At 47.4% G+C, this 27754-nt stretch overlaps 2 protein-coding genes across 5 annotated transcripts in view; both read left to right on the top strand.

The window, feature by feature from the left end:
* The window catches only part of shroom2a (shroom family member 2a), a 50414-nt gene extending 31930 nt beyond the window's left edge, over positions 1 to 18484 (top strand). For 3 of the 4 annotated variants that reach the window (XM_029256558.1, XM_029256568.1, XM_029256587.1), the window contains 8 exons: positions 57 to 2556; positions 4706 to 4788; positions 8674 to 8754; positions 10935 to 11504; positions 12427 to 12978; positions 16126 to 16294; positions 16390 to 16662; positions 18056 to 18484. In XM_029256558.1, coding sequence (XP_029112391.1) covers positions 57 to 2556; positions 4706 to 4788; positions 8674 to 8754; positions 10935 to 11504; positions 12427 to 12978; positions 16126 to 16294; positions 16390 to 16662; positions 18056 to 18328 — 4501 coding nt within the window. In that variant the 3' untranslated portion in view covers positions 18329 to 18484. The remainder of the gene's footprint in view (positions 1 to 56; positions 2557 to 4705; positions 4789 to 8673; positions 8755 to 10934; positions 11505 to 12426; positions 12979 to 16125; positions 16295 to 16389; positions 16663 to 18055) is intronic. The other variant, XM_029256562.1, reaches the window with a different exon arrangement.
* An 83-nt stretch (positions 18485 to 18567) lies between these two features.
* cldn34a (claudin 34a) lies at positions 18568 to 24217 on the top strand. Its single transcript, XM_029256626.1, has 4 exons — positions 18568 to 20420; positions 20513 to 20778; positions 21608 to 21673; positions 22327 to 24217. The coding sequence occupies exon 4, from the start codon at positions 22533 to 22535 to the stop codon at positions 23328 to 23330; it is 798 nt and encodes a 265-aa protein (XP_029112459.1). The 5' UTR covers positions 18568 to 20420; positions 20513 to 20778; positions 21608 to 21673; positions 22327 to 22532; the 3' UTR covers positions 23331 to 24217.
* Positions 24218 to 27754: the final 3537 nt, after the last annotated feature.

Genomic DNA, 27754 nt, shown 5'->3' with positions numbered 1-27754 from the left:
TCTGCGTGAAAGCGGGACTGTGGATAATTTGTTTCTGTTGTCTCTGTTATTTCCAGTTCCCAGGATCTCTCAAAAAGCTGGGACCAGACGAACCTGCGGCGCGTGTCTGACCAGTTCAGCTCCCTAGGCAGCGTGGACAGCCTAGAGCAGTCCTCGCACCCATATCCTTCAGGGCGTCTTTCTCCGGCTAAATCCAGCAACAGCGTTGACCGCTTGGGAGTGGCCGGGGGGGGTAGCAAGCGTGACTCTGCCTACAGCTCCTTTTCCACTGGCTCTGGCACGCCAGATTACACCTTGTCTAGGAGTAACGCCGCCTCCACTGAGAACATGCTCCAGAAGCTGGGCCGCCAGGATGAGCGGCCCAGCCTGCTGTCCATGCCCTCGGGTCACGAAGGCCGTGAGAGCCCTAGGATTGAGGAGCCCCCAGGCTCTAGGAGCTCTACCTCAGGGAGATCCAGTATGGGCCCTGTGTGGCACATCCCTGAGAAGAAAAGGGCCACACCGCCATCTCCGCCTCCACCGCCACCCCCAGTACGCAGTGACAGCTTTGCTGTAACCAAAGTCCACGAGAAGGGCTTGGTTCTCCCTTACTCCGAAGGGTTGGGAGGATTGGGAGGCCACCCTCAACAGATGCCACAGGGAAGAGGTCCTGAACGGGGGTCCATCGAGGCCCTCGATAACATTCCCAGGGGACCCGAGGCCCGGCGTACCTACAACCCACCTCAGAAAGTGGACGCCCTGCAGCCTTACTCTGCGGAAGATGGCTATAACAGCAACCACCAACTGACCGCAAACCGGCTGTACTCGCTCTCCTCTACAGATGTGCGTCTCGGGCAGCCCCCCTATGGCTACGTACCCTACCACCAACGGCAGTACAGTGACGAGGGCACCTTCTTCCAGCAACCCAGGGCTGCTTCAGCGCCCAAGCAGCAGAACGTGGGAGGCTGCTACAGCAGCATGCAGGAACTGCCCACCAACAACCAGCCGTATGGACAGGCTCAGGTGCGCACGTCCAGTGCATCTTTGTCGAGCACCGCCATCGATCAGATCCCCGACGCCACCAGCCAGAGCAGGTACTACTGCGTCACGGCTCGGCAGCCCAGTCAGGCTGTGTCGCAGGCTGCGCTCGTGAGGGTGGAAGGATGGAAGGCTGCCGTAGCAACTGAAGTAGCTCAGGGAGCTGGCGATAGGAGCTCCGTGAGCTCCGTTAGCTCCCAGAAGGCTATCAAAGCCAAGCAAACGGTACTGCAGGTACACCCTGACGGCCAGGACAGTGACGGGTATCGCCGGCCAGAGGACCGGCCAGCTTCTGATGCCGCCTCGCAAGATCTCCTCCTCGCAGCTAGATTGAACGTGGAGGATAGGGCTGGCCAAAGGCGGAACAATGGATACACTGTGGAAGTCCAGGACCTGAGCCACCCACCGAGCAAGTACAATGAGCAGAAGAAAGCACTCCAGTCAGAGGCTTGGTTGTCCCTGGAAGAAAGGAAAATTTGCCCCCAGAGGACACCCATGCTGCACTCCCTGTCCCAGGAGAGCATGAGTTTGGCAGAGAAACCCATGGAGGCATTCAGTGGGCCCGGCCAGCCAGAGCCCCTGGACCCCGTGACTGGTAAGGCAGTGAGGCGCAGTGACCGTTATGCTACCACCCTGCGCAATGAGATTCAGATGAAGAAGGCGCAGCTGCAGAAGAGCAGGAGTGCGGCCACCCTGACGGGCCAGAGCGAGGTAGAAGACCCCGAGGTCTGGAAGGTCGAGTCCACGGAGGCTGCTGTGACTTCCTCATCGGACACCTCGTTCTCTAGCACCTACAAGGATCACCTGAAGGAGGCTCAGGCGCGAGTCCTCAGAGCAACCTCGTTCAGGAGAAGGGACCTGGAGCCTGTGTTGCCAGAGCACCCTGCAGCTGAGGCCCTGCCTGGCTACCCCTCTACCAGCCAATCACGCAAGGACCTCACCCCCCTGCCCATCTTCTCAGAAGTATTCCACAGTAAACCAGGCTCAGGCCAGATATCCCGGATCGGTGGCCGAAAACGCTTCACCGCAGAGAGGAAGGTGCGTTCTTTCTCTGAGCCAGACAAGATCAACGAGGTGGGTGTGGAGGAGGACCTCCCTTCCCCAGAGTCAGCCGGGTCCTTTGCGGATCGGCGCAAGTTTTTTGAGGCTACAGCAAAACCTGGTCTTCCTAGGGTTGGGCCAAATCAGGTCCAGCCAAGCGATGTCGATGACCCCAGAAAAGGCCAGCAGGGCGGACCGCTGCGGCTGAGGGACCATGAAGAGTCCCTGCAGGAGGCATGGGCAGGGAAGCACCTGGAAGGGCCTCAGGGCAGCCTGTGGCATACTGACAAGCAGGCAGTGCTGGAGCAGCAGCGACTGGGAACCTTTGCAGAGTATGAGGCCACCTGGAACGTGCAGAGGAAGCCGCCCGAGGTCAGGGCCTCTGGTCGGTACCACTCGGCTGACAACATACTAGACCCAGCTGTGGAAGAGCGGAGCAAAGCCCCATACGTTCATGAGAGGTCTCGCTCGTCGCCCTCGGCAGACTTCTACGGACAGGTGAGTCGAAATACAGGTTAATGGTACTCTACACCCAAATCCTTCTGTTGTCATCCCGGAACAGCTCTCAGACTGTGTATAATACACTGGGTCTTTATGTTAAGAGCATTTGAATTATGTTGAGAATTCGGATTTCAGCAGACAACCTTTAGGTTCCAAGCCATTGCCTGTAACTGTTACGTTACTGACTGCCCTGTAATAAGACAACATGGACACACAGAAACACCGAGCCAGTAACTAATGAAAAATGGCCAGTTGAGATGCTCCAAACCCAATGACGGGTAGAACCCTATAGGATTTGTCCCTTTCTCTGAAATATTTTTACTCAGTCAGGCGATCTTGGTAAGGAATGGTTCACCTAGAACGTGAAAAGAGTGATTTAATTTCTATTTAAATGATTTATTTTATTGCACCTGGGATGTCGCCAACAAAAAACCTTGGCAGTGCAGAGCACTATCTAGGGGATTATGGATTGAAAAGTAGGGAGGAGACAGATTTCCAGGAAACTTGGGATGGCTGCCATTCTCATAATACAGAAGGACATTCATAACATATTAAACATATTTTATATGCTTTCCAACTCACTTTAGATGATTGAGCTCTGCTGTCATTCAAGGTGGGATGAGCAGTAGCTGTAGCTCTGATTGGTCCACACTGAATTCTAGTTGGTCTCGCTGTTGGGGAGCTTGGCCAATGAAATCAACCCAAGAAGTCAGCTGACAATGAAGACATATTTTTAGTGGTTCACCATAAACGTGGCTGTGACTGACAGCCAACAATAGCTGGTGAAATACACAGAAGACACCATGGTTCACCATAATACTGGCGTGGTTAATTTTAAGAGAAAATCGAAAGGTGATATGCGACACATACAAAAGCAGTGAAAAGAATTCTGACAAATGGTCTAAAAGTACATTTTTCTTTACACATCTACTCAAAAGGAGAAACTATTAATGTCAAAATGTGCTCCGAGAAGTGCGCATTTTGACAATCTGAGGAGAAGTAACGGGGTAAAAGTAACTCGTCACTACCCGCCTCTGGGTATGTCTACTGTTGCACTTTTGTACAGATAATAAAGCGAACTGAAAATAGCCGAATATTAACAAACTCACAGATGTTTTAAATGTATGAAAGAAAATAAGTTTGGTGACAGACTGGCTTCTCATCTGAATTCTCGGGATCGGCTCTGGCAAACAGCGAGCCTGTGAAAGAGGTGGTTAGTGAAAACGGGATTAGTACGTTTTGTGGTGAATTTAATTCGTTGTAGCTTATTTTGAAGTTTTTACATATCCTAGCAGATGAATAAATCGAGGAACATCTGCAGAGTTTTACATTTATCTTTATTCATTTAGCTGACGCTTTTCTCCAAAGCGACTTAAAATGGTAAGGTTACAGTTATTTACCCATTTAGACAGCTGGGCAAATGTTTTTTTTTTACTGGAGCAATTTAGGGTAAGTGCCTTACTCAAGGGTACTATAGCCAGAGGTGGGGACCGAACCTGCAACCTTTGGATCCAAAGGCAGTAGCTCTAACCACTAAGCTACTGGATGTCCTATACATGAGTTAAACTTCTATAGATTTTGACTTGGTGCTAGATTTTAAGAATAGACTTCTGCACCCAGCTGTGCTCCTGAGTCGAGGACCCAGTGTATTTGTTCATGTTGGCTATATTTTCTATTTGTGTTTCGGTAAAGCAGAATTTTTTTTTAACAAAATCAAATTTACATTTTTATTTTTTTTTTCCCCTCAGCATATAAGTGGGTTGTGGTAATAAATGTATTGCACTGCACCCTGCTTGTACATTTTAAGTTAAATCTATGTAATATGACGGTTTTATTGTGGGCATGTATGTAACACGGCCAACTGTGACTACTTTGTGCCTTGTTTAGACAAGCAGGTCGAATGAGTAATCAGAATATAAAAGAAGCAGTCGAACATTAATCCAGGTCGGTACATAAAGACACACCCTTGAACAGAGAGAGATCTCTAGGGGAAACGGCGTTAAAAGGACTCCTTAGTCGGGCCATAAACAACAGCCACATCGCTGGGTTTGGGAGGAACTGCAGAGCCGCGGGTCGGTCGGGCACCTGCGCAAGGATTGCTCCTCTTAACTTTTGCCCGTGTTCCTGTGTCCCGCACGCTCTCCAGAACCTGCAAGCCCTGGGGAGGAAGTCGGTGGAATCATCGCAGCCTGAGCACCTTCACGTTGGACAGGACAGCACTGCAGCAAGGTGGGGATCTGAGCTGTGGGGAGGCCACACACCATTCATACATGCATACCTTCATAGGAGCCTCCCTTAGCTTTCTGTCCCAAATTTGAGTCAGTTGAGGTTATTCTGTGTAAGGAGTGACGGGGTGGGGTACGTCTGCTCGGTTGATTGACTGTATTGTGCAGCGTTGTGCAGCGTGCGTGTGATCCGCCCCCTCCCGCTCGCTGTCTGGTAGTGTGACCCTGGTGCCAGAGGAATCTGCCCCCGCTGCGTGCTCCGCTGCAGGCCCAGTAGCAGGAGAACAGTCAGCTCTTTATGGCCTCTGGCTTAACCCCAGCTGCGAAAACAAGCCCCTCCTCAGTGCTCGGGCTTTGTCTGTCGGGGGGGAGCAAGGCTGTCTGCTGTAGGCGTGTGTGGTGTGTGTGATGCAGAGGAAGTGTCTAATCATGCCTGTATGGGGAATTTGGTGACATTCCAGTTCAATGGGACAGAGATCGCCAGCAGAGACTCAACAAGCTTTTGTTGACCGTTGTTGTCTTCAACTCATGCACTGTGTACTTCTGTAGGAGTTTGTGTCGTCAGGCCACCCCCCCAGCATTCACTCTGCATTGATTGTGGCAGTATGGCAAATGCTGGTCCCTTTTATTTTTCTTTGGGCCACTTCTCTTACATGCAGATGTAGTTCACTAGATATGACATTTTGTACCCATCTCTGAGGAATGCTGCATGAACCATATGTTTCCAGTACGCAGATTCATCTGGGCTTGTTTGATTTTCCAGTGATTCGCGTTTCTTTTTACTGAAATTTAAATTTACCAAAGTCTTTGTGATGGAAATGGGGTGCGGGAGCAAGTCTCAGGAGCTTAACATGAGGAATGTCAGCCAGCCTGTAATTGCAGGCCGATGCAAATATGAAAAACTTGTATTCCAGGACCGTGGGCTGAGGAGGACTTGTGTGCAACTGAGCAATTAAATAATACATGAGTCTGGCTGGAGGGCGAGGGTCAGTCCCCCCTCGCCCGCGGGGGGACTCCGCGAGCCAGGTCAGTCCAGTTAAGGCTTTCGGGTGGCCCACAATGCAGCAGGCTGCCCTGCTGGAGTTCCACTTTCCACTGCACTATTGCAACTGCTGCCTTCAAGGCTGCTCTTATTCGGTTAGTGTCAGTCATCGAGGAACTTGCCGTGGAGCTGGGTTAAATAATAATGGCCTTTAGAGAGCTCAAAATGCTGCTGCCACCTCGGATGAGCTGCAAAACCAGCTCCTTTTGGATAGAAACGTGCAGTATGATGCCTTAATATGACTGGACGTTTCCAGTGCCTTTGTGGGGCTGTTTGAGGTGAGTGATTGTGCATTGTTCAGAGGAAAACCGCATGTTCCGCACAGGACACCGCGGAGATGTGAACGCATCTGAGCTATGGGATGAGGACTCCAGAAGAGCCAGGATCCCACAGTGGGGGCTGGTCTTGAGGCACTCTACATCACCAGCTCAGCAGTCACATGTTCATCATTTTAAAAGCTTCTCAGAGTCCTCAGTTCTGTTTGCGGAGTGAGTGGACCTCCATGTCCAGCCAGAAAGGAGGATGGCTTTGCTCTGTTTGTTCTCTGGGCTGGGGAATGATGTTTGCTGATGTCATCTCATGCGAACCTGTAGTGGCCCATGAGTTCGATTAGGTGTGCCACACACACACACACACTTTGTCAGAGGGTCTGACAACAGCAGCACAGAGATGTGAATACTGCTTTATATATGTATGTAAAGCAAGGAAAAAAAAACCATTGTGTCATTGTCCAAGAAGTCCACTGTCCAGAAAAGTTTCCAAAAAGGTTTGAATTGTCTGTTGTCATGGAGACCATTTTTTGTGGTAGAAGAAAATTCATCATGTATATCTGTTTTTATAGAGGGAACTACAGGTATAGAGTACAGCAGTAAAATACTCCCACTGAGTAAATAAGGCTCAAAGAAGTACAGATGTATGGCTGAGTGATCCATTGTAAATAGTGTATCTAGCAGTGTAAGTCACCTTGGTGAATAAGGTGCGTGGGCTGATAACACTATATAGAATTCATTGAAAGTCACTTTGGAGAAAAGCCTCTGCTAAATTAAAATAAATGTAAAACGAAACATTTAACTTTGCCATGAAATGGGGTAATTGCAATAACAGCTGTAACTCCTATCCCTACGCATCCCCAGTGGCGCCTTCGCTCGGCGACCCACCCGACCGCCATTCAAACAACCCGTCTTAGTGCAGGTGGGGCGCAAGGCTTTGACCTCTGCAACAGAGCTGTGCTCCCTACTGACTTCTCAAACGCTGCTTTCTTCTGCCTCCCTGATTCACTCAACATTTAACATTGCAGGTATTTTCTCCTGGCGTCCTCTGGTGCCTGAGGCCTCCTTTCCCTCTCCGCTTTCAAACAGTAAGAGGTTGTGACGTCCAGCTGTCGTGAGCATGCTGCATGCGAAACCTGAGTAGAACCCAGCACCCATCGCTCGGATTGCCTGTTGGCCTGGCGCGGGCGTGCCGGATCCCTTCCTGTCCCTGTCGAAGTGGCCTTGCGAAAGGCATAGTTCTCAGCGCCATCAGGGTCTGTGAAGAAATTCAAACCGGTTATTCAGCTCTTTGGATTCAGCTTTGTGCTCCGTCCCTGTGGAGAAACCCCTTAAAAGGCTTTCAAATAGCTGGAGACCCTGTTGACCGTACTCATACGTGTGACACTGGTATTTACACAATGGAGAACACAAACTCACCAAGAGGTGCTGGGGGAACAAGTCCAGCTCAGCGTCGTCACAGGTGGGCTCTCACGCCACGCAGGCGAAGTTCCAAATACGCGTGAAAGTGAATCCAGGCGCAGGGATTGTGCGGTCAACACCCACCCTCAAGCTCTTTCCGCTCTGTGTCATCCACGTTTTGAGCCGTAAGGGAAGCTGGTTGTTTTTGGATCTGCCCCACACGCAAAGGTAAAATATTTCGGAGACCCCGGGGACCAAAATCCAGGATCTGTGTGGACCTCAGCTTATTGAGAATTAGGTATTTTATTTATGTGCCCTGCTACTTGTTTTTGTTTGTCTGAAAGGTACGTTCGCTTTTTAAAAGTTGCATTTGTTGCTTGCACTTTATTTTTAATGGAAATACAGCCCTATGCATGGAGCATGAAACATTTTAAAACATGTAGACATCCTTTGTTAGGCTCACAAATATGAGTTTGATCTGTTGCCGTATTATCTGAGAGTTCAGTTGTTGAAATTTTCGTGTCCAAGTAGCAGCGTGGGTTTGAACGTTTGACCAACTGCTGCTTCCCTATCCAGAGCGTGTTTGACGTCTGCGTTTGCATGTTTCCAGCTGCATCTCCCAAGACACCAAACTCCACTTCAAAGTGTTGTTTTATGATTATCTCCCTCCCCCCCCATAAAAACCTCCCACGGCATGTTACTCATGACATCTGTGATTTACATGCCTGTGAATGGCAGTGTTTTCTCCGATGTTTTCTTCTCATTGGAATTTGTTTAACTGAAGATGACACAGGCGTTTAATTTAGGGTGGGAGTGAACAGGCGGCGCATGGTCGCCCTTAGTTGTGGTTGGTGAGCGAGTTGCTGTTTTGTTTTAGCTTCATCTCTTTTGGGGACCATAGCTATGGAACCCTGTCCCCCCACGCGCTGGCACTGACGTGACGGGACTCGGCCCCGATTACAGGGGCCCTTGCCGCCGCTCGTCTTTCCCGCGCCACACGAGCCGTTAATTGCAGCGAGGCTCAGGTTGGCATGTGCCTGGGCTTGATGGGATGAAAGGCACCAGTCCGGCCACGTGTGTACATGTGTACGTGTATGGGGGGTGGGGGGGGATCTCCTGCATGCATTGCCAAAAGGGCCATCTGGGTTCCTCTCATGTCTCTGTGTTTCCTTCAAAGCGACCCTTTTGGCCAAAGCCCCTGTCCTCCGTCCTCGCTCAGTGTGGAGCAGCGGCAGCAGCAGTTCTCAGCTCCACACAGGTACTGTGCTCCTCTTCCTGTTTCATGTGCGCTTGGACCTGGGTCGAGTGTCTTTCTGCACCTTTTGAAACGAACAGTTGCGGCGGTACTAGCAGTATGCTCGCCTCTCGTACAGCAGGAATCCCGTGTGAGGAAAAACTGCAACAGCTAGTGAAAACTTACACTACTCTTTAATACAACATTCTTGTTAAGTCAGCACAAAGGCGTTTTTGCCCATTTGTCATCATTTTACAGTCATAACGGCTTGGAAAAAAAGTTGATGTTAGGGTACCAGTCGTATTTGCACTCAGTATTTCGGCTTGTGGTATGCTTTTTAAGAGGAACAATTCAGTCGTGCAAAGCAGTTGGTGTGTGTCTCTTGGGCCATCTTGCACACTGGTACAAAACAGTTCAATGAGGGAAGAAACCATAAAATCTTAAAAGAAAGCCAATTGTTTGTATTGTGTTATGTAAACCAGCAGTTAGATTTTAGAGAATGAGTCAGGCAGCAAAGTTGCAGCCGAGAATTTGACTGTTGTACGAAGTTGTATAGGGACAGCTTGATAAAAGCAAAGTTAAAATGTTACAAATGTGATCTTTAAAACCAGGTAATAGACTTTCTTTCAGTGCTTCTCTGTGTTTTCTTTCTCGAGTGTTTTTGAAAGACTGTTCACAAACGCCGCACTTGCTTCGGACGGCTGCCATAACGGTATCCTCTGCGTTCAGAAACTGCTTAAAATGTGTAAATACAGAGCATTTAAAACTCCAGTAAAAAACATGCGATGTTCCACGCTTGCTGTAGAAAAGGAGCCCTTGAGTACCAACGTGTTTTTAACGCAATAAGAGGTTAAACTGAACATCCACAGATGAAGCTCTTTTTCAAAATGAGAAACCCACAGTTTCAAATACAAGCTGTCCAGCAATTTGTTTAATACAACTTTCTTAAAAACACAGGAGTGTTGTTAGAAAGGGTCCCAACTGAGAAAATCTCCGTAGTTGTTTCTTCAGCTAGCTTTCAAATCGTTTGAAATGCACACAATGCGAAGTACAAGTGGTCTGAAGATTGGAAATTAAAATACAACCTAGAAATATTTGTTACAAATATTATAAAATGTTGATGTCATTTTCATGCTGAAATGCTTTTGTGCTTTTCAAACCATTTGTATATTTTAATTTGAGGTCAAATTTTCATCGCGGAACTGGTTTGTTGTTTTAGTGGTAAATCAGCCTTATAACAGGAATTCACTGGGTCATTTCTCAGAACAAATGAACCCCGTTATATGAGGAATGGGTGTATTGCAAATTTATATTTCTCATTACTGTATAACAAGGTGAAACTATCGCTCTGCGAGGACTGCACATTAACTTGTGGAAAATGTGGTTTTCTCTAAACTTTTTGAGTTCAAAATTATTTTTCTCACTAATCAAAGTAAACATGGGTTAATTATGGGTTAATGTAGGTAAGTTCTAGCAGCAACTGTACATGTGATGTGTGCTGGTAAAAAACAGTGGTATTGGACAGACATGGAACAAATGTAAATGCTTTTTATAGTTTTTATTTGCTGTTTCTTGTGTCTTCATGAGGGGTTCAGTCTGAGTTTTAGTTCTTTCTAATAGAGCAGTTGGTCTTTCACATCGTGTTTCAACTTTTCTCATCCTTTCTTGACACCTAGTATGTTTTCCAGCGCTCTGCTATAAAGATTGAGGACCACCTCTTTAAAACCACAGACAAGAAGTGTTTTGTCCCGCCCGCCCAATAAGGAAGGAAGGAAGAATTCTGGTTTGCAGCTGGTTAAAAATGTAACAGAAACATTTTGGGGGGAACATAATGTGATGCATTGGCCCACAGAGAGGGATCATTCATTACTGATGCATGGCAGGCTTGTGGGAACAGAAAATGCTGTTTTGTCTGCCTGTCCTGAAAAGTGGCCTTGAAGAGATTCTTAGAAATTCTCATAGATAAATCAAAAGTGCCTTTAGTCAGCTTATTATACATACTGTATGCCAGTAGTCCTTGGTTTGGAAGTTTTTGCATTTTCCATGGTTGTTGAGCCTGAATTCAGTTACATGGCAGTGGCTGCTGGAATTATTGGTGTCCATCTGTGCTGCTCTTCCTAACTGAGCACTGTGTAAAGCCCCCCCCTCCCCCCAGCGGCACGTCTAGACAGGTGTGTGATGCCGCTTTCTGCTTTGTGTTCCAGGCTCTCAGACGTGGGATCCAGGGAGTTCAGGGTCACCGAGAAGTCCTCCACCTCCGAGCGCCACCTGGATCTGGCTCCTGAACCTGTCCCTAAATCCTCTCAGTGGAGCGACCCGGAGGACGGGGACGCCAGACCTCAGCATAAGCGACCCCCGCAGAGGCCCCCTCCTCCCAAGCTGGACAGACACAGGCGGCTGGAGAACGCGTCCTCATCCGGCGACTCCCAGGAGTCCCTGCCGGGTCATCAGAGCAGCCAAACCAATAGGTCCCTGTCCCCAGTGGCTAACCCACACGCAGGCTCCGCCTCCTTTGCAGGACCTGCCCCTTCCCCTGTGAGAGATCTCACAAGGGCCCCGAAACCTGAGGACGAGCAAGAACCAGCCCACAGAACAGCACCCTCCCAGTCAGAGACCCCACCTCTACCCCCTTCCTCCTCTTGCTCCTCCTCTTCCAAGACCTCCGCCCTTCTGAGGCCCCTCATGGAAGGTCCCCGCTCACTGTCCCCGCAGTTTGCTCCCCAGAGACTGACAGACCAGCCGCCTGTGTCCATGCAGGATGAAGCCTCCATCAGGTAACCTGTTTTTATCAAGACCGGTCACCCTGCAATACCTGACTGCTGTTATGCGCGTTTCCAGCCGCAATCCAAGGCATGTAGCAGGCCTAGTCTGTCCACTTCAAGCCCAGTATTCCAGTGTCGCCGCTGCCTGTCCTTCCTTCTCTTTAATTTATTTTCTCTGCACACAATAAGCTTATTGAGTCCCTCGCTTGATGCAGCTTCATCGGTGTGTTTCCTGTGCCCTCCCTATAATGGAGTGATTGAGAGGGGCATTCCTGGCATGTTTCGGTGAAGGCATAAACCCTACTCTGGGAGCACTCCTTTTTATTCCTGATTTCAAAATAATTGGTTTCATCTGCACCACAGTGAAGCTCAGTACCGGATTCCACAGGGCTCTCTGTGAAGTTGGCGTCTGCTAGCACGCTTTGCATGGCGAGAGACCAGAGAAAGAGCTCTCGTTTCATAATGTCATATGACCGTTGGGCTGCTCTGGCCACACCCTTTATTGAGCTGTGTATATGGAGCAAAGCGCCGTATGGAGTGTGTCCTTCGGGGAATTGTATCGCCGGGGAACCGCTTTGCTCTGTTACGTCTGAGTTTGTGAGAAACCATCGCAGACCCGTTTCGCGTAAGAGGGCTCTCGCGCTTAAACTAAAATCCAGGGATGCAGATCATAGAAACACTACTTTTTTTGGTTTTTTGTTCCACTTCTTGCTACTTGTCATAGTGGACCATGTAGTGAAGTGATGTTTCTTCATTTCCTCCGGCATGCTCATTCTACTCAATGTATGTGGCATGTGGTGTTGGCAGTGTGATCTGCTGATGTTCTTCCAGAGAGGGTGTCGTGTGATGTCGTCTCTCAGCCTCACTGATCCCACAGCGCTCTGTGTGTGTGTGTGTGTGTGTGTGTGTGTGTGTGTGTGTGTGTGTGTGTCAGCTTGTGCAGGATGGAAACAGCAGAGCAGAGCACTGCGACTGTGAAGAAGGTGCCTATCAAGATAGTCCACTCAGAGAGCAGCTGGGAGAAGGAGAGCCGGCAGTACCTACTGCCCAGCGAAGTCACACCCGGCCCCAGCGGGCCCAGCGGACCCAGCGGACCCCAACTGAGCAGCCTTGGCCCCTCTGAGCCATCCTACTCCCTCTTCTGCGCCTACTCCCGGCAAAAAGAACTTGGGGGTGACCAGGGTCCACCGTCACGGGAAGCTCCTCCCATTCCAGAAGCCCCACCTTCACAAGAGGCTTCGTGTGACAGCAATGGCTTCCCAACCACCGCCGACCGCGCCGACGAGGACAAAAAACGGGAGGAGCTAACCAGGGACATCGTGGGCAGAGACAAGTCCCTGGCAGACATCCTTGATCAAAGCAAGATGAAGACCACAATGGACCTCATGGAGGGTATTTTCCCACAGGGGGAGCAGGTGTTGGAGGAGGCACAACAGCGCAGGAAGGTGGTCCCTAAACAAGCTCCCCGTAGGAGCACTGAGGACAGGTGAGTCTTCCGCTAAGGGGCTTAAGCTGGACAGCTGGAGTCCGTAAAACTGCAGCTTTGTCTTGAAACGTGGTAATGTCTCATCTTGTCTCAAGGTCACTGTGAGGCTGCAGGGGCTTCTCTGCCTCTGTGTCCTTGGCTTTTGTCGACTGATTGTTGAGTTGTTCTTCCAAGATGTATGTAATGTAAATATGTATCTCAAAAAAAAAAAAAACTAGCTAGGGAGGTGATTAAGAATTCTGTGATATTCTGGTAAAGTTTTATGCAGCTACTTGTGTTCAGCTATGTCTCTTCCTCCTAATGTAATACACAAATTGTATTTTCTATGAGATGTATGTCACTTTGGAGAAGAGCGTCTGCTAAATTTAATAAATGTAAATGTAAAATGTTCTTAGCCAGCAGCGGAGAAGTGCTTTGCGGTGCTGCTTGGTGGTCCGTGTCCTGAAATGAGCGTCCCTGAACACCACCCTGTCTTGGCGTGGCAACCCTTGAATCTGCTACACGCGGTGTTGATCAGCAGTCATTTCAGCACGTTGTTCATTCCTACAGTCGCATTGAATTAATTACCGATACAGGGATTTTCAGAGTTTTTAATTGGTTGATGTGAGAATTTACGTGAAAATGAGACGTTATTCCGCAGTCGAAGGTTTTCACAGTGGCGACCATGATTCCGTTCATAGAAACTTTGTGCAAATTGTAAAATTGCATTCAGATTAGTCCAGCTTAACAACCGGATAATAATGTCAAAGTCTGTTCGAATACACCAGTGTGTGAAGTAGACCAGCTCTTGGTCTGGTTGTTAAGCTGGACTAATCTGAATGCAATTTTACAATTTGCACAAAGTTTCTATGAACGGAATCATGGTCGCCACTGTGAAAACCTTCGACTGCGGAATAACGTCTCATTTTCACGTAAATTCTCACATTTATTCATTTAGCTGATGCTTTTCTCCAAAGCGACTTAGTTATTTACCCATTAATACACTTGGGTAATTTTACTGAAGCAATTCAGGGTAAGTACCTTGCTCACAGGTACTACAGCTAGAGGTAAGATTCGAACCTGCGACCTTTGGGTCCAAAGGCAGCAGCTCCAACCACAACACTACCAGTTATCCTATTATTATTATTTATTAAGAGTATATGGATAATATGTTACCCACAAGAATTCCGCTTTTGTTTTTTAAAAATAAATTCACATAATCCTTCATATTGTTCCAGTCAAGTTATTCCCTTTATATGCTGTTTTATGTTTTCCTGATGCCATCACATTTGGATCACGACTATGGGTTTGGGAACCCCCGCCCTAAATCAACACCCAGCGTCATTAATACTGGCATTCACAAGGAAAAAATATAAATATTCTGAGTGAACTGTTCACTTTGGTATCTGTTGCTGGTGCGATGCTTCTCAAACTCATTTTATGGATGGCCGTGTGGAAGCACTTTGAATGCTGACTGGCATCTCACCAAGACACCTGTGGGGTTAGGGGTTATTTTGGGGTTAGAATTGCTAATTAAGGGATTGGGTTTAGTGTTTGCGGTTGGGTTTAAGGTTAGGGTTAGTACTTTCATTTACATCCGCTAAATACGCCACAGCTGTAAGCAACTGTAAACCCCTGCAAAAAGAATATGTGTGTTAGGTTCTCACCTAAAAATGTATGGCATCCTTTATTCAGGGTTAATGTTTTTGGATGCCCTGTTACGTGCAGCTGTAGGGTTTCTTCACTCATCTCAAGGAACTTTTAAAAGGGCTGCCGATAGCGGAGTGGCCGGAGGTCCCGGTTCAAACTACTACTAATACTGTGGTACCCTTGAGCAAGGTACTTACCTGAAATTGTCCAGCTGTATAAATTGTTAAATAGTTGTGCAGTGCTGCCTGAAAGTAAATGAGCCCCTTGCGTCCCTTAGTTTTACCGCAAAATGGTTATGTAATGAGAATCGGTATTTCTCATGTGACATAACAGGTGTGTGAAGACCAATTCCCTATGTTGCTTTAGAGGAAATCGTGTGTGTAGTAGAAACACAGTAATAGTGCAAGTGTAAAATAATTCAACCCCAAGTTGCATTGGTCAAATCAAGTGGGTAAGTAGAATCAGGTGTGTAAATCATGATCAGTTATTCATTTTATAAGTTTTAAGATTTAACATTTAGATTTTGTAAGTTCATTTTAATATTTTTATTCAAGAATAATGACCATCCCTACTGGGTTCATGCACCACTGTAGGCACTTTAACACCGTAAGTTGCTTTGGGGAAAAGTGTCAACTAAATGAATGCATGTAAATGTAAGAATCACCACAAATGTCCAGTGCCTGCCTGCCTCGGTGTTCCTGTCTCGAGGCCCTCGCTGTGACGTGTGCAGGATTTTTGACATCGACTGCAGGTGGCGCTCGATGATTCCCAGTGGCCCAGAGTGCCGTCGCCACCCGCTGGCTGTGCCGCAAACAGCACGCTTTCCCAGCGGGGTTCCCTTTCCACCGTGACTGTGTTGCCGGCATTCTGGCATCCGCTGCAGATCGTCTGCAGAAGCAATTATTTGGAATGGTCTTGTGGCGCTGCCACTCCAGGTTTTAAGCCTCGTGTCGGCGTCAGCGACTCTCAGCACGTAATACCGAGCTCCAGTTTGTGCAACACAATTAATAATGTTTTTTTTTTTTTTATCTGAGATTAAGGAATACATATACTTCTGTGCGCTCGTTCAGATCGTATCCCACCACTGCGCCACTGTTCAGGGCTGTTGGTAGCATCGCAGTTAGAGGTGCTGCTTTTGGACCCTATGGTTTGCATCTTCAGTTGTTGTACCCTTGAATGGGGAACTTACCCTAAATTTCTCCAGTAAAATTACTCAGCTGTATAAATGGGTAAATATCTGTAAGTAGCTTAACATTGGAAGTCGTTTGGAGAAAAGCATCAGATAAATGAATAAATGTTTTATGGGGTGCAATAATCCAAAATACCATTTATTAGATGCAGTCTTCTGATTGTTATTTTGTAATGTTACTGTGACATGTACTTTGGCGACTGCTGTTGACAGTTACGGGTATTTTTGGTTCGATTCTCTGGGTCCTCTTGTGTCCTGGTTCCGCGTGTATTTTTGTGTGTGTTACCGTGGAGTTGGGGACTCAACCTGTTTCTCTGTCCTTCTTCCAGAAGAGATGAGGACAACCTGGCAGCCGCCGTCACCATGGTGACGAGCTCCTCCTATTACAGCACGTCAGCCCCGAAAGCAGAGCTGCTGATCAAGATGAAAGATATGCAGGAAAAGATTGAGGAGCAGGACTCTGAGGACGAGCTAGACATTGACTTGGCCAACAAGAAGGTACTCAGCCGTCTTGCCCTTTCAGTGTCTCTCGTTGACCGTTACCGAAGTGCCGCTCTAACGTCCTCCCATCCCTTTTCCATTCTGCCCATCAGCACGAACTCATTGACAGCCTGAGCCGGAAGCTGCAGGTGCTGAGGGAGGCACGGGAGAGCCTGCAGGAGGACGTGCAGGCGAACAACGCTCTGGGCGAGGAGGTGGAGCTCATAGTGCAGCAGGTGTGCAAGCCCAACGAGGTAGATAAGTTCCGCATGTTCGTCGGCGACTTGGAGAAGGTGGTGAGCCTGCTGCTGTCACTGTCTGGTCGGCTGGCCAGGGTGGAGAACGCCCTCAACAACCTGGAGGAGGGCACGTCGGCCGAGGAGAAGGTGAGAGTCGGGGCCGGGCTGGCCACATGGGAAGGTGCACCCGTCTAAATACTGCAAGGCTTTATGTCCATTTCACTGGAGAGATATGGCAGCATTTATAGTTGCTCCTTGGAGCCATTATTGTTCATCGTTCTTGTAATTTCTCCGTTATATAACAAGGCTGTGGCAGTAAGTGCTTTGGCCAAATGTGCATAACATGGTGCACGCAGTTCTGTCCTCACTGTGTCTCAACGCTGTTCCAGTGAAAGTACACCATAAATGGAGGTGTCCAAGAGGAGCTGTCACTTAAATTGAACTCTTTGGCACTTGTAATGTGAAAATGCTCATGCTGTATAACTTTGAGATCTTAACTTTTGAATCACGGATAAACCTTCTTGCAGCGACTCGTGTAATTTAAATGTTTAGTTTAAAAAAAAAAAAAAATTGAATTAGGAATGATTAGGAACTGTTGATATTTGGATGAACCATTATGCACCTACTTGTGCGATAAATGTTGGTTCATACGGTGGAAAGTAACAAACTGCGCTTTAGAATCACGTGTCTACATCTAAGTCTCTCTTTCTGTTGATGTAATGCACACACTGTATTTTCCATGAGATATACGTCACTTTGGAGAAAAGTGTCTACTAAATGAATGCATGTAAATGTAAATTGCAGTGTATAGACACAGCAGAAGCTTTCAAACATTGATGGATTTCAAATAAAACAGTAATGGTAAATAAGGCATTAGCATTTTTGTCCAGTTGCATGGGCTGGAGCAGAGCTGTTCGCCCCGATCACTCCTGCCCAGTGCGCTGCGCTGGGAGATGCCGACCCACAGCACACGCAGATGGGTTACTGTGGAAACGACTCTACTAAATATCACAGTGCAGCGTCTCAATATCTATGCAGCATATTTCAGTGATAGCCACGGTTTATGATGTCTACAGGGCAAAGAAAAATTTGACTTCAAAAATTTTCTGAGGCATCTGACTGTAACAACAAAAAAAAAGAGGACACAGAATTGTTTGCATCATTAATAATCTGGTAACATTTGAAATTTTTTTTTTTCAGGCTTTGAATTCCTTGCATACATACATATTATGTATGTGTTTATGCTCATATTTAAGTATCAACTGCTTCAGTCCATTTGCCTGTTTTTGATTTGATATCATGTTCAATGTGCAACCTCATTGATGCCACAAATATCAAGATAGTCTGCTCTAAGATGGAAACTCACCAGGTTTAGGTCTGTTTTGTGATCTGAACTTAAAGGAGAAAGCTTGGTTGCTCCCATATAGCCAGTTATTGTGAACCATTCTTTTTACGTTCTGGTTAATGTTTCCCATGCCTTTTGTTGACTTTTATGGAGTATCATGGGCGCACTTGTGTGCATCTCTCTGTGTCTCTGTAGCGCACCCTTCTGGAGAAACGCAAACTGCTCATCCGGCAGCACAATGACGCCAAAGAGCTGAAGGAGAACCTTGACCGACGAGAGCGCTTGGTCTACGAGATCGTGGCTGGCTACCTGAGCGAGGACAGCCTGGCCGACTACGAGCACTTTGTCAAGATGAAGTCGGCGCTCATCATCGAGCAGCGCAAGCTGGAGGACAAGATCAAGCTGGGGGAGGAACAGCTCAAGTGTCTGACTGACAGCCTGCCGCTGGAGCAGAGGATGGCCCTCTGAGGACCACCGGGAGCCCCATCAGGGGAAAAGGCTGCTGCAATATGACCCTCCAGGAGCCCAGGGGGCGACAGAGCCACCCAGTCGGAGGATGTGAGGACAGCTGTCCATTTTTCGGTTCGCCATGTGTTTCAAAAAAAAAAAAAAAAAAAAAAAAAAGAGAAGAAACTTTGCATTACGGTTGCTGTGCTACAGTTCCTTGGGGCCCCTTCAGAGACGGTTTGTCTTGAGCAGAAGTGACGTGCTCACTGCGGAGTGGGAGTGCCGAACGTGGAAGAACACTTGAGATGTTTTTTTAAATTGAAATATTATTCAGGGATGTTCAAGGCCCCATGTTTTTGCTGAGGAGGGAGAACCTCTCAAAGTGACTGTGTGGACTGGTGCAGTCATTGTCTACATACTTTGGGCAGGGGAAAAAATCTGATTTAGTAATTTATTGTAGTCTTCTGCACGAGTGCAATGGACTGAAATAGGACAGTATTTTACCTTTTTAATCAAGTCTAGCAAAGTGAAGCATGTTATTAATCTATTGTGTATTTACACATTTCTTACATCCACATATCTTTAGGTTTAATTAACACACCTAAAACTATTTGTATTTTTAAAAAAAAAAAAAATCTTAGACTGGATTGCAAGCGCTAGTGTTTGTTAGGCTTGCTGCAAGGTATATGCGCTGGTATGTGTGTTATTTAATAACAGTAATGAGTAGAGTCCTGATCTGGGTCATTTATTAGCTGTCAATTTATTGAAGATTCTTCCATGCCGGGTTGTCGTCGTGAGCTGCTTCATTGAATCAGACGTCCCGGTTAATATTGCATTCGGTTAAAAGTCACTTCGGTCATTCAGAGTGTGATTATCAGGCGACGAAGCCATTAATGGATACATGTCTGTTACTGATGTGTTTAGAAGTAACAGGCAACTGGAAATCAGAGTATGAAGTTACACTAGTGACTCGTGGGCAAATTTCAAGCAAAAACTATTTTTCCACACAGGAAGATTGTGTGGTGTGGTGTGTTGTGGCAGCACAGCTCAGTCCCTTGTCGCCCATGAACACAGTCACTGAAGGCGAAGCCAGCATGGTCACCGATGCTCTGACCTCACTTGCGTCCTCCTGCGTCATTCGTTTCTTATTGAATTGCTGCTGCGGTGTAAGAAATCGTTGTCGTCACATCTTCACGCATTTTTTTTTTTTAGGTTCACCCTGGCTTGGGAGGGGAGGTTCCCACTCATCTTTGTCATGGTCCATCCCCACTGCCTGTGTGTGTGTGTGTGTGTGTGTGTGTTTAGTTTCAGTACTTGTTGCTGAAGACTACAGCACCAGCAATGATGTCGGCGATGAGCACGGACACACACATCCACACATACCCACACACAACGGACTGGATCGCTAGTATGAGAACGGATTCCGACCAGCTCCGGTCAATGCTGCAGCCTCACACACCTTGATGCACATGCAGTTGTGTAAAAGTGACATCTGCTGTGCAAAGTTAATTGTTAAAGGTCTGTAAGGTTAAATGTTACCTTGATGGTTGACACATTGCGTTGGGGCGATGTTATTTCTTTTCTTTCCTAATGAGAAGGTGCTACGCTACGTGTCTCTCTCACACACACACACACGCGCACACACACCTGTCCTTTTACTCAGTTCAGACAGCGCACACTGTTTGCTCACCACACACCTTTGCTGTCGCTGCTACTCCAGAGCTGCTTTGTTCTCGCCGAATCGACCAGGAAGCTCCATCATAAACAAACGTCTCTTCCTCGGAAGGGTCCGTTCTCGAGGTACCGGTTGGTGCCGTCAGTGGGTGTTGGACGTTCCGGCAGCAGTGCGTGTGCGCGCATGCGCACACGCACACGCACACATGATGTGTACAGCTGTATGTTGATGCTTTCGATGTTTGTACTTCAGCTGCTGCTTCACAATAAAGAGCCTGAATGGATGGCAGAAATGCTGCTGTTGTGCTTTGTGTTCGCCGCCGCCTTCTGCGTGCCCTGTCACCTGACTCTCTTGTCATTCCTACCTAGAGGGCTGGGTGCGAGACTGAAGAAGGCACTCCTCTGACTGATGGACAGCTCTCAGTATAAGTAACAGTAGGTCAGTTGTTTATGTACACATATCATAATTGCAGTAGGAACACCTGTACTTTGTATTAAATAATACTTGCTTAAAAAAAGCATTCTGTTTAGTTCAGTATTTGGCAGGAAGTTGGAGCTTATATGGTCGGCAGAAAGGTGAATAAAGGGAAGAAGGCAGGAACCGTCAAACAGACAAAGGGAACAAGAGTTCGAACGCCACCTACCCTCACCTGCAGCGGCAGGAAGGACATCACACTGTCGCTCTGTCCTCTTCCCCACGTTGGTGCAACTCTGCATGGGTTTCCCACACCGTTCTCCAGTCTGCAGTCATGTGGGGGCCGCTCCTGGGAGTTGAACCAGCAACATTAAGGTCAAAGGTAGTCCTGAATCCTTACAACAGTTACCTGGTTCCCTGTGTTGTGACACATAGCCCTTTGGTATAAACCAGAGGATCCGACCTTTCATTGCTGTGAGCTGCCCCGAGGGCCACGTGTAAAAGTCAGCGACAACACTGATTCGTAAATGATTACAATGAAAAAATGTTTTATTCTTATATTTTACAGCAGTGATTCAATGAAATTTGAATTCAAGCAATAAGTGTAGTGGTTACAACTGCTGCCATTGGGCCCAAAGGTCACAGGTTCGAATCTCACCTCTGGCTTTAGTACCCTTGAGCAAGGTGCTTATCCTAAATTGCTCCAGTTAAAAAAAAAAAAAAAAAAAACCCAGCTGTACAAATGGGTTAGTAATTTTAGGTACATTAACATTGTAAGTTGCTTTGGAGAGAAGCATCAGATAAGTGTACAGTATTTGTGGCAGGAACACAATATAATTGTAATTTCAGGAGTTTATGAAGGGTCCCATGCTGCCCTCAAGCCACGTTTCGGACCGCCCTAGTGTGAACTGCTGTTAGGTACCGGTCTACCGTTTCTGCTCTCAAAGAGAGAGAAGCGTCATTTGTAATGCTCCAACACATTATTACAGTAAAACATTGGGCTTCGGCGAACTATACTGCGGTATTACCAATGGTCAAGGCTGCAAGTCACGACAGTGGAGTTTTGGTGCCGGTGCAGCCTTCCGCACCATGGTGCGTCTAATACTCGCAGTGAATCATTAACGGACACTTATGGCCGTATTTGCATTGTCGATAACGAGGGCAGCGCTTGCCACCCGTCTTCAGTTCCTCTGTTTCAAACTGTCTTAAAGGTGACCGTGTTGTGACAGAGCGCAGTCTGGGGTCCTGGTGCGCCGGAAACGTCGTTCTCACCAAAGGTAAGATCTTGAGTTTGTGGTCTAGTCTGTTCTTGGTTTTACTTTTGTTCATCCAAAAAAAAATTTGATTGTACACGATGAGCCCTAAACACTCTGTCCAGACATTGAAAGAACCGCAGACCATTCAAGGTACAAGATCACGTTTGTGCAATTTAGTATTTTCTTTGTAACTGTAGCGTCTTAATTTAAATCTTAACATTTATTTATCAGCTGGGCATTTTCTTCTAAATGTGGAAGAGCAGTTTTTTTTATTTCAGTATCTTTCCTTTGTTATTTAACTGAAAAAGGAACCAGTATTCAAGGAACTTCCCTCACAATAACTTCCATAACTGGTCACCTTGCAAAGTTATGTGGTTGTAACTAAATAAGTAAATGTGATTAATGTGGATGTTACGCATATATAACTGAGTGAGGAAAGTGTGTAGAAGCGGTCATATGGGGACAGCTGGTAGCATAGTGGTTAGAGCTGCTGCCATTGGCCCAAATGTCGCAGGTTCCAATCCTACCTCAAGGGTACTACAGCATGAGGCTGGATTTAAATATGGGTCCTTTGTGCGGAAGGCAGCCGTTCTAAGCCACCTGCTGCCCACTTTTAGTCATTCAAAGATGTGAGATTGATTTCAGTAATCTGTTCAGATGTTTCCTGTTTAAAGTCTTTTATAGGCCTTCTGGGTGCTGGATGCAGGTGAGAAAATTGTCAGTCCTTGAAGTGCTCTGTAAATCTGGGTCCAGCGCAAATCATGGCACGTCCACCGCAAGCCAGCTTCGGTCCGTTGGAGCAAAGAGGGCGAGGACTTTAAAGATGTTCTCATCACCTGAGGATAAGGCTTGACTGGATGCTTGACGTGGGCCAAATGCAATGTCTTACTTGGTTCATACGGCTCACTTGCAGTTCATCGGTTTCTGGGCGGGGGCCCTGGGGTGGACCCTGATGGCGGTAACCATGGGCCTGGTGCAGTGGAGGGTGTGGTATGTGGCTGACATGGCCACCATAACCTCTGGCGTGGCCTGGGTGGGTATCTGGAGGGCTTGCTTTCTCAGCCGCACACTGGTCACCTCCGAATTCGACGTGCTCTTCTGCCAGGCCATCCGCATCTCAGACACGTCCACGCCGGTGGAGATCTCCCTGGCCCAGGTGCTGGTGCCCGTAGCACTGGTGGTGGGCATCGGTGGCAATGCCAGTGCAGTGTATGCCCTACGGAGAGTCTACTTCGGACTGCACCGACACAAGCCCCTGAGGGTGGCCTTCTCCATGGCCGGCAGCCTGTACCTCGTGGCCGGGATGTGCTCTCTTCTGCCTCTTGCCTGGAACATGAGCTCTGTGGTGGCCAACCGTACCATTGACTTCCCTTCTGACTTCCACCTGCCCCCCGCCCCACTGAGACAGGAGGTGGGTGCTGGCATCGTAGTGGGTATAGTAGCATCCCTCATGGTCATTATCGGTGGGATGATTTTCTTGACCTACAGGATTCCCTCAACTCCTCCCGAAATGGGCTGCTCTAGCAGCCTCCCGTTGGACTGTTCTGTGCCAGGGGTCAATACACCGCCCAACGGCACGGCATCTCCTCAGAGCGGCGCATCACAAGGCGACAGACACATCACAAACTCGCGGCACACCTCGGACAACCCAGCCTTCGAATCATGGGAGAGTATATGAGTGTCAGTCGTTGGTAATTAATTGTCCATTTTTCCAATTTAAAACACACACTGATTATTTGGAAACGACTCGTTTTAATGCCGTGACAAATGTGCCGTAGAACGGCAGTCGCAATTAATGAATGCGTGACCCACTGTGCTGTTCCATCTCACGTGTCGCACATCTGCCGTGTGAGGTACCTGTGTGTGACAGGATCCATTCGGTTTATTCTGCCTTTCTTCTGCTCTTTTCACAGTTTAAGGTGGAGACAGTCATGTCCTTTTCACCACAAGTTTTTAATGTGAATGTTACCATGTCTCATACTTAACTAATTTTCAAACTTCATTTGAATAATATATTAGAAACGGAACATTTATATCCATTTAAATATAATTCAGTTAAGTGTTAAAATGGGAAACACACCTGTGGTGTAATGGAAAAACGTATGAGTATTGTAGCGAGTGCAGGTTTGAGCTCCAATGGGGTACAAAATGATACACGAAAGCTGTCCATGATAAATGTTTGTTGGAGCACCAGCACGCAGCGAGAGGTACCAGCAAGTACAAACGGAAATATTGCCCTTGGTCTACGAAAGTCGCACCTGAAACCAGCCTTTCAGATGAACAGGTGTTCACCCCCTTCTACACCACTTTTCCCTCAACGGTTGCACACTTATTTACGTTTCCCAGAATCCCTTGCTCTCAAGTCTTTACAATGGATATCGGTTCCCGCTTAAAAGAAGGGCCCTTTGGTAGCGCGGGTTGTGTCAACTGGTCTTGCGGGACACATACATGACTGCACCATTTAAAATATTTTTTAAAATGTTTTGTTTCAGCAAAGCAAAGGTAATGTGTGTATTCCAACATGCAATGCGTTATTTCCTTCTGCTTGATTTTTATTTATTTTAACATTACATACCCTGTGAAACTGCACTTGGTGTTTTAATGGACTAAAAATAAAACACAGAAGATGGTTGTGGGCGTCGACTCTTGCTGTTTCCCAGAGATCTGCTCTGATTCTCATCCATATTTTTGTTGACGTTCTGATCCTTCAACTAGACCTCTGTGATGTCGGTATTGATTTCACGTTTCATTAGTGCTTGGAAAGCCAGGTGTCTTTACGACCATGTAGGGAAGGGCCTCCTGCACTCATTCCAGTGCACGTAGGTGTGGACGCAAACTATGCTCCCCGCAGGGGGTTTCTCACCATTGCTTTGATCCATGCAGCATTAATTTGGTTAGCGGTCCCCATGTCCAGGTACCAACAGCGGCCCAGCTACTGGTCACACAGAAAAGACGGCATTGTCCTGGGAGTTTGGAGCACTCTGTGGGGGGCACAATTATCCGATAACCTGGTGCGGCTCTACAGAACTCCTGCTATGGGTCTAATGAACTTTACTGGAGCCTCTCTGTGTGTCGCCTGCCCCCATTAGGCCCTTTCTCTGTGTGTTTTCAGTTTTTCCCCTGGCGTGCCGCAGATCCCTGAAAGCCACATATTGGCTTTGACAGAACCCTTAGTGACTGTTGTATGATTTTGGTCTTATAAAACCCCATAATCCTACTGATTACATGATTGAGGGAAATTACTTATAGCCAATTAAAATAGGTTTTTTTTTCACCCCATACAAAAGCAACCCCACTGATTTGTTTTACAAATCTTTTTTTTTTTTGGCATTAATGTGAAAACAGCTTTTTTTTGCTAGGAGCAGATGGCAGAGTTTGGAGAGGCCCGAAGTTAAACAGCACCTGCAGCTGCGCGCTTTGCCACATCGGCGCGTGAAACGTGGAACATCGCACCTGCATCCGCACAGAGCCCCAAATTGCCCCGGATGCGTCCGACAGATGACCGCAGGGGTCCCGCAGCCGCGGCCACACAGTAGACAGGAGATGACATGGGAGCAGCACGTGAGCAAGGCCTTGTGGGGCAGCTGCCGGGGGCGAGCGCATGAGCACAGCTCCATGACAGTGCCTATTGTTCGCGGGGAAGTGTTGTGGGGCCCGACCGCGTTCATATGGGTCCGCACTGCACTGTGGACAACCGACCCGAAACAAAGGGCCTTTCTTGGGCTTACCACCCCCCCCCCCATGCCTTGTATGGGGACTATTCATTGACACTATCAGAGGCAACCGGCTCCTTTATTCACGCAACCTGAGGCAGAGGCCCTCGTGCCGTGGTTCAGCGTCGTCCTCTCGGATGAAAGCTCAGAGTCACTAAAATGCATCTGGTAAATGGAAACGTTGTCCCGTTACATAATGAAAGCAGCACTGTGTTCGTAATAATTCCATCTATTAGCCGTTCCTAATAATTCCTACGTCCTTATGCTCATATGCTTCTTGCCAGAAACACTACCACCACTTCCAGACAGTTAGGGTTGACAAAACACGATTTTTGCCCCACGGGATCTAGTGCTGACTGCAGCATGTGGCCGGGGTGTGTTTTTAAAGACGGCCGCTGTTTGTTTTTGGGAAACTATATAAGGGTGTGGCTGCAGGAGGTACTAACGCAGGTTTCCCATCTTTCAAACAGGTACCTTAGGAGGGTGGGGAGGGGTGTATTTGATGTCAGGCTGTTTTCTACCTGTCCGTACTTTGTAACTCGTGGCAGCCCTCCGCACTGATATGGACACTGGTCAGACACGTAGACCTTGAACTCTGCATTTGAGCTCTCCGAGGACTACGCGTTCACACACGCAGACACACCCAGAGATAAGAAAAGAGCAGAATTATATTTCAGCATCTCTGTATCAACTCTGATTATGGATGTCAGATAAGAGCTCGGGGTCTGCGACATACCCGTGTCACATGGAAAATCACCAGGACTGCGTCGTCTGTCAAATTTTGAGGACAGCACTGTATTCCTATAGCAACATGTCCATGTTGTGAACGCTGACACGTTGCCAGGCACCCGGACTAAAATTTAAATATATGCACTCTCAAATATGAATATTGTCTCATGGAAATTTTTTTTCTACTTGATTTTCAGTGAAAATATAGACATTTCAGATATTAAAAAAAAATTCTCTGATCTGTACCATGTTGTCATCAAATCCTCTGGACAGGATCCTAACGTGTTCCGAAAAATAACTTGACGATTTACGTAGGATATTCAACGAATAGAAATTATTGAGCAGGTGTCAGCAAACGGGCCTCCAGAAACAGAATTCTTTAGAAACACTTTAAATGTAAACGTATCGTACAGCTTTTTACTTTTAGCTTCTTGCGAGCACTTTCGGCGAACGCTTTCCAGTAAATGCTTGTGCTTTACCGTGGTACCACGAAAAGCCATCTGACCAAGCGCCTGGCAAATCTGCACCTCCTTTCTCAAAAGGCTCGTTGCGGCGGGACCTGCTGTCGAAGTTTGCCCGAGTGATCGTTGTCGTGCACCACGCACTTTTACACTGCTGCACTTTTGTCCCACACAACCCAGCACCCGCACTGCTGATAAGAGGTGTGGACACCGCAGCACCATGCTTTGCATTTAGCATAATTTAATAAGGTCAGCTACCTTCTGCACTGCAAAGCATACATTACTGTACATTGTGCATACCGTACACTATGGGCTGAGTTCAACCTGAGGTCATGAAGCATGACCGTTCATTCGTCTCGGTAGCGCCTCGCTGTGGACGGGTCGTGACTTATAACGCCTGCCACGAACACTGTTCATTCTTGCCCCTTTTCAACACCAACCTGCAGGTTATGATGACACCTTCCTGCAACTACAAAGCAAGTTGTTGACCTTAAACACGATGTTTAGGCGGGTCGCTATCTCGACGCCACGGGGCACGCGCTGGCGCCGCACTTTCTGCCGTTTGGTTTCATAACATCTGCGAAAGGTCGCAGTTAGTCGTGCGAAGGTCTCAAGTGTTACTGCTAATAGGGTGTTTTGGCCGACGGCGTAAGTGGCGTCGTCGTCCGCAAAAACACATCTGTCACGCTATTTTTGATCCGATCTCCTCCTTTTCTGTGCACTCAAACAAAAAGGTTGTCCAAAGGGACGAGGAAACTTGTTCGAGATTCATTTCCATTATGTCATGACTGAGGCCCTGCAAATCCTGATCACCGCGGTAAACAGGATAGTAAGCTCATCTGCAATAATATAATTATTATATAACACAATAATGCACGAGTGGCACAGGTGCACTGTGGGTAGAATTGGTTCTCTTGGCACATGGGCTTGAATTCCAGTCCATCTCAGTTTTTGCGGTGTTGCCTCAAGTTGCTCTTTTTGTGTGTTCAGTTGCCGTGCAAAGGACTGGCGTCTCATATAGGTTGTATCCTCCCACCTGCCCGTGCTTCCTGAACGGCTCTAGACCACAGTGACCTCAGCACTGAACGAATGAATGTTGTTCCTTGGCATAATCATCATTTAATCATCATTTTACAACTAGCGAAGCACTTCCCACGGCAACAGTTTCATAAACCTTTACAATTTACCTGTTGCTCAAT

Source organism: Scleropages formosus, chromosome 1, assembly GCF_900964775.1.
Source record: "Scleropages formosus chromosome 1, fSclFor1.1, whole genome shotgun sequence".
NCBI lineage: Eukaryota > Metazoa > Chordata > Actinopteri > Osteoglossiformes > Osteoglossidae > Scleropages > Scleropages formosus.
Note: the sequence above shows the minus strand (reverse complement) of the source record. Positions and strands in the feature narration are given on the sequence as shown.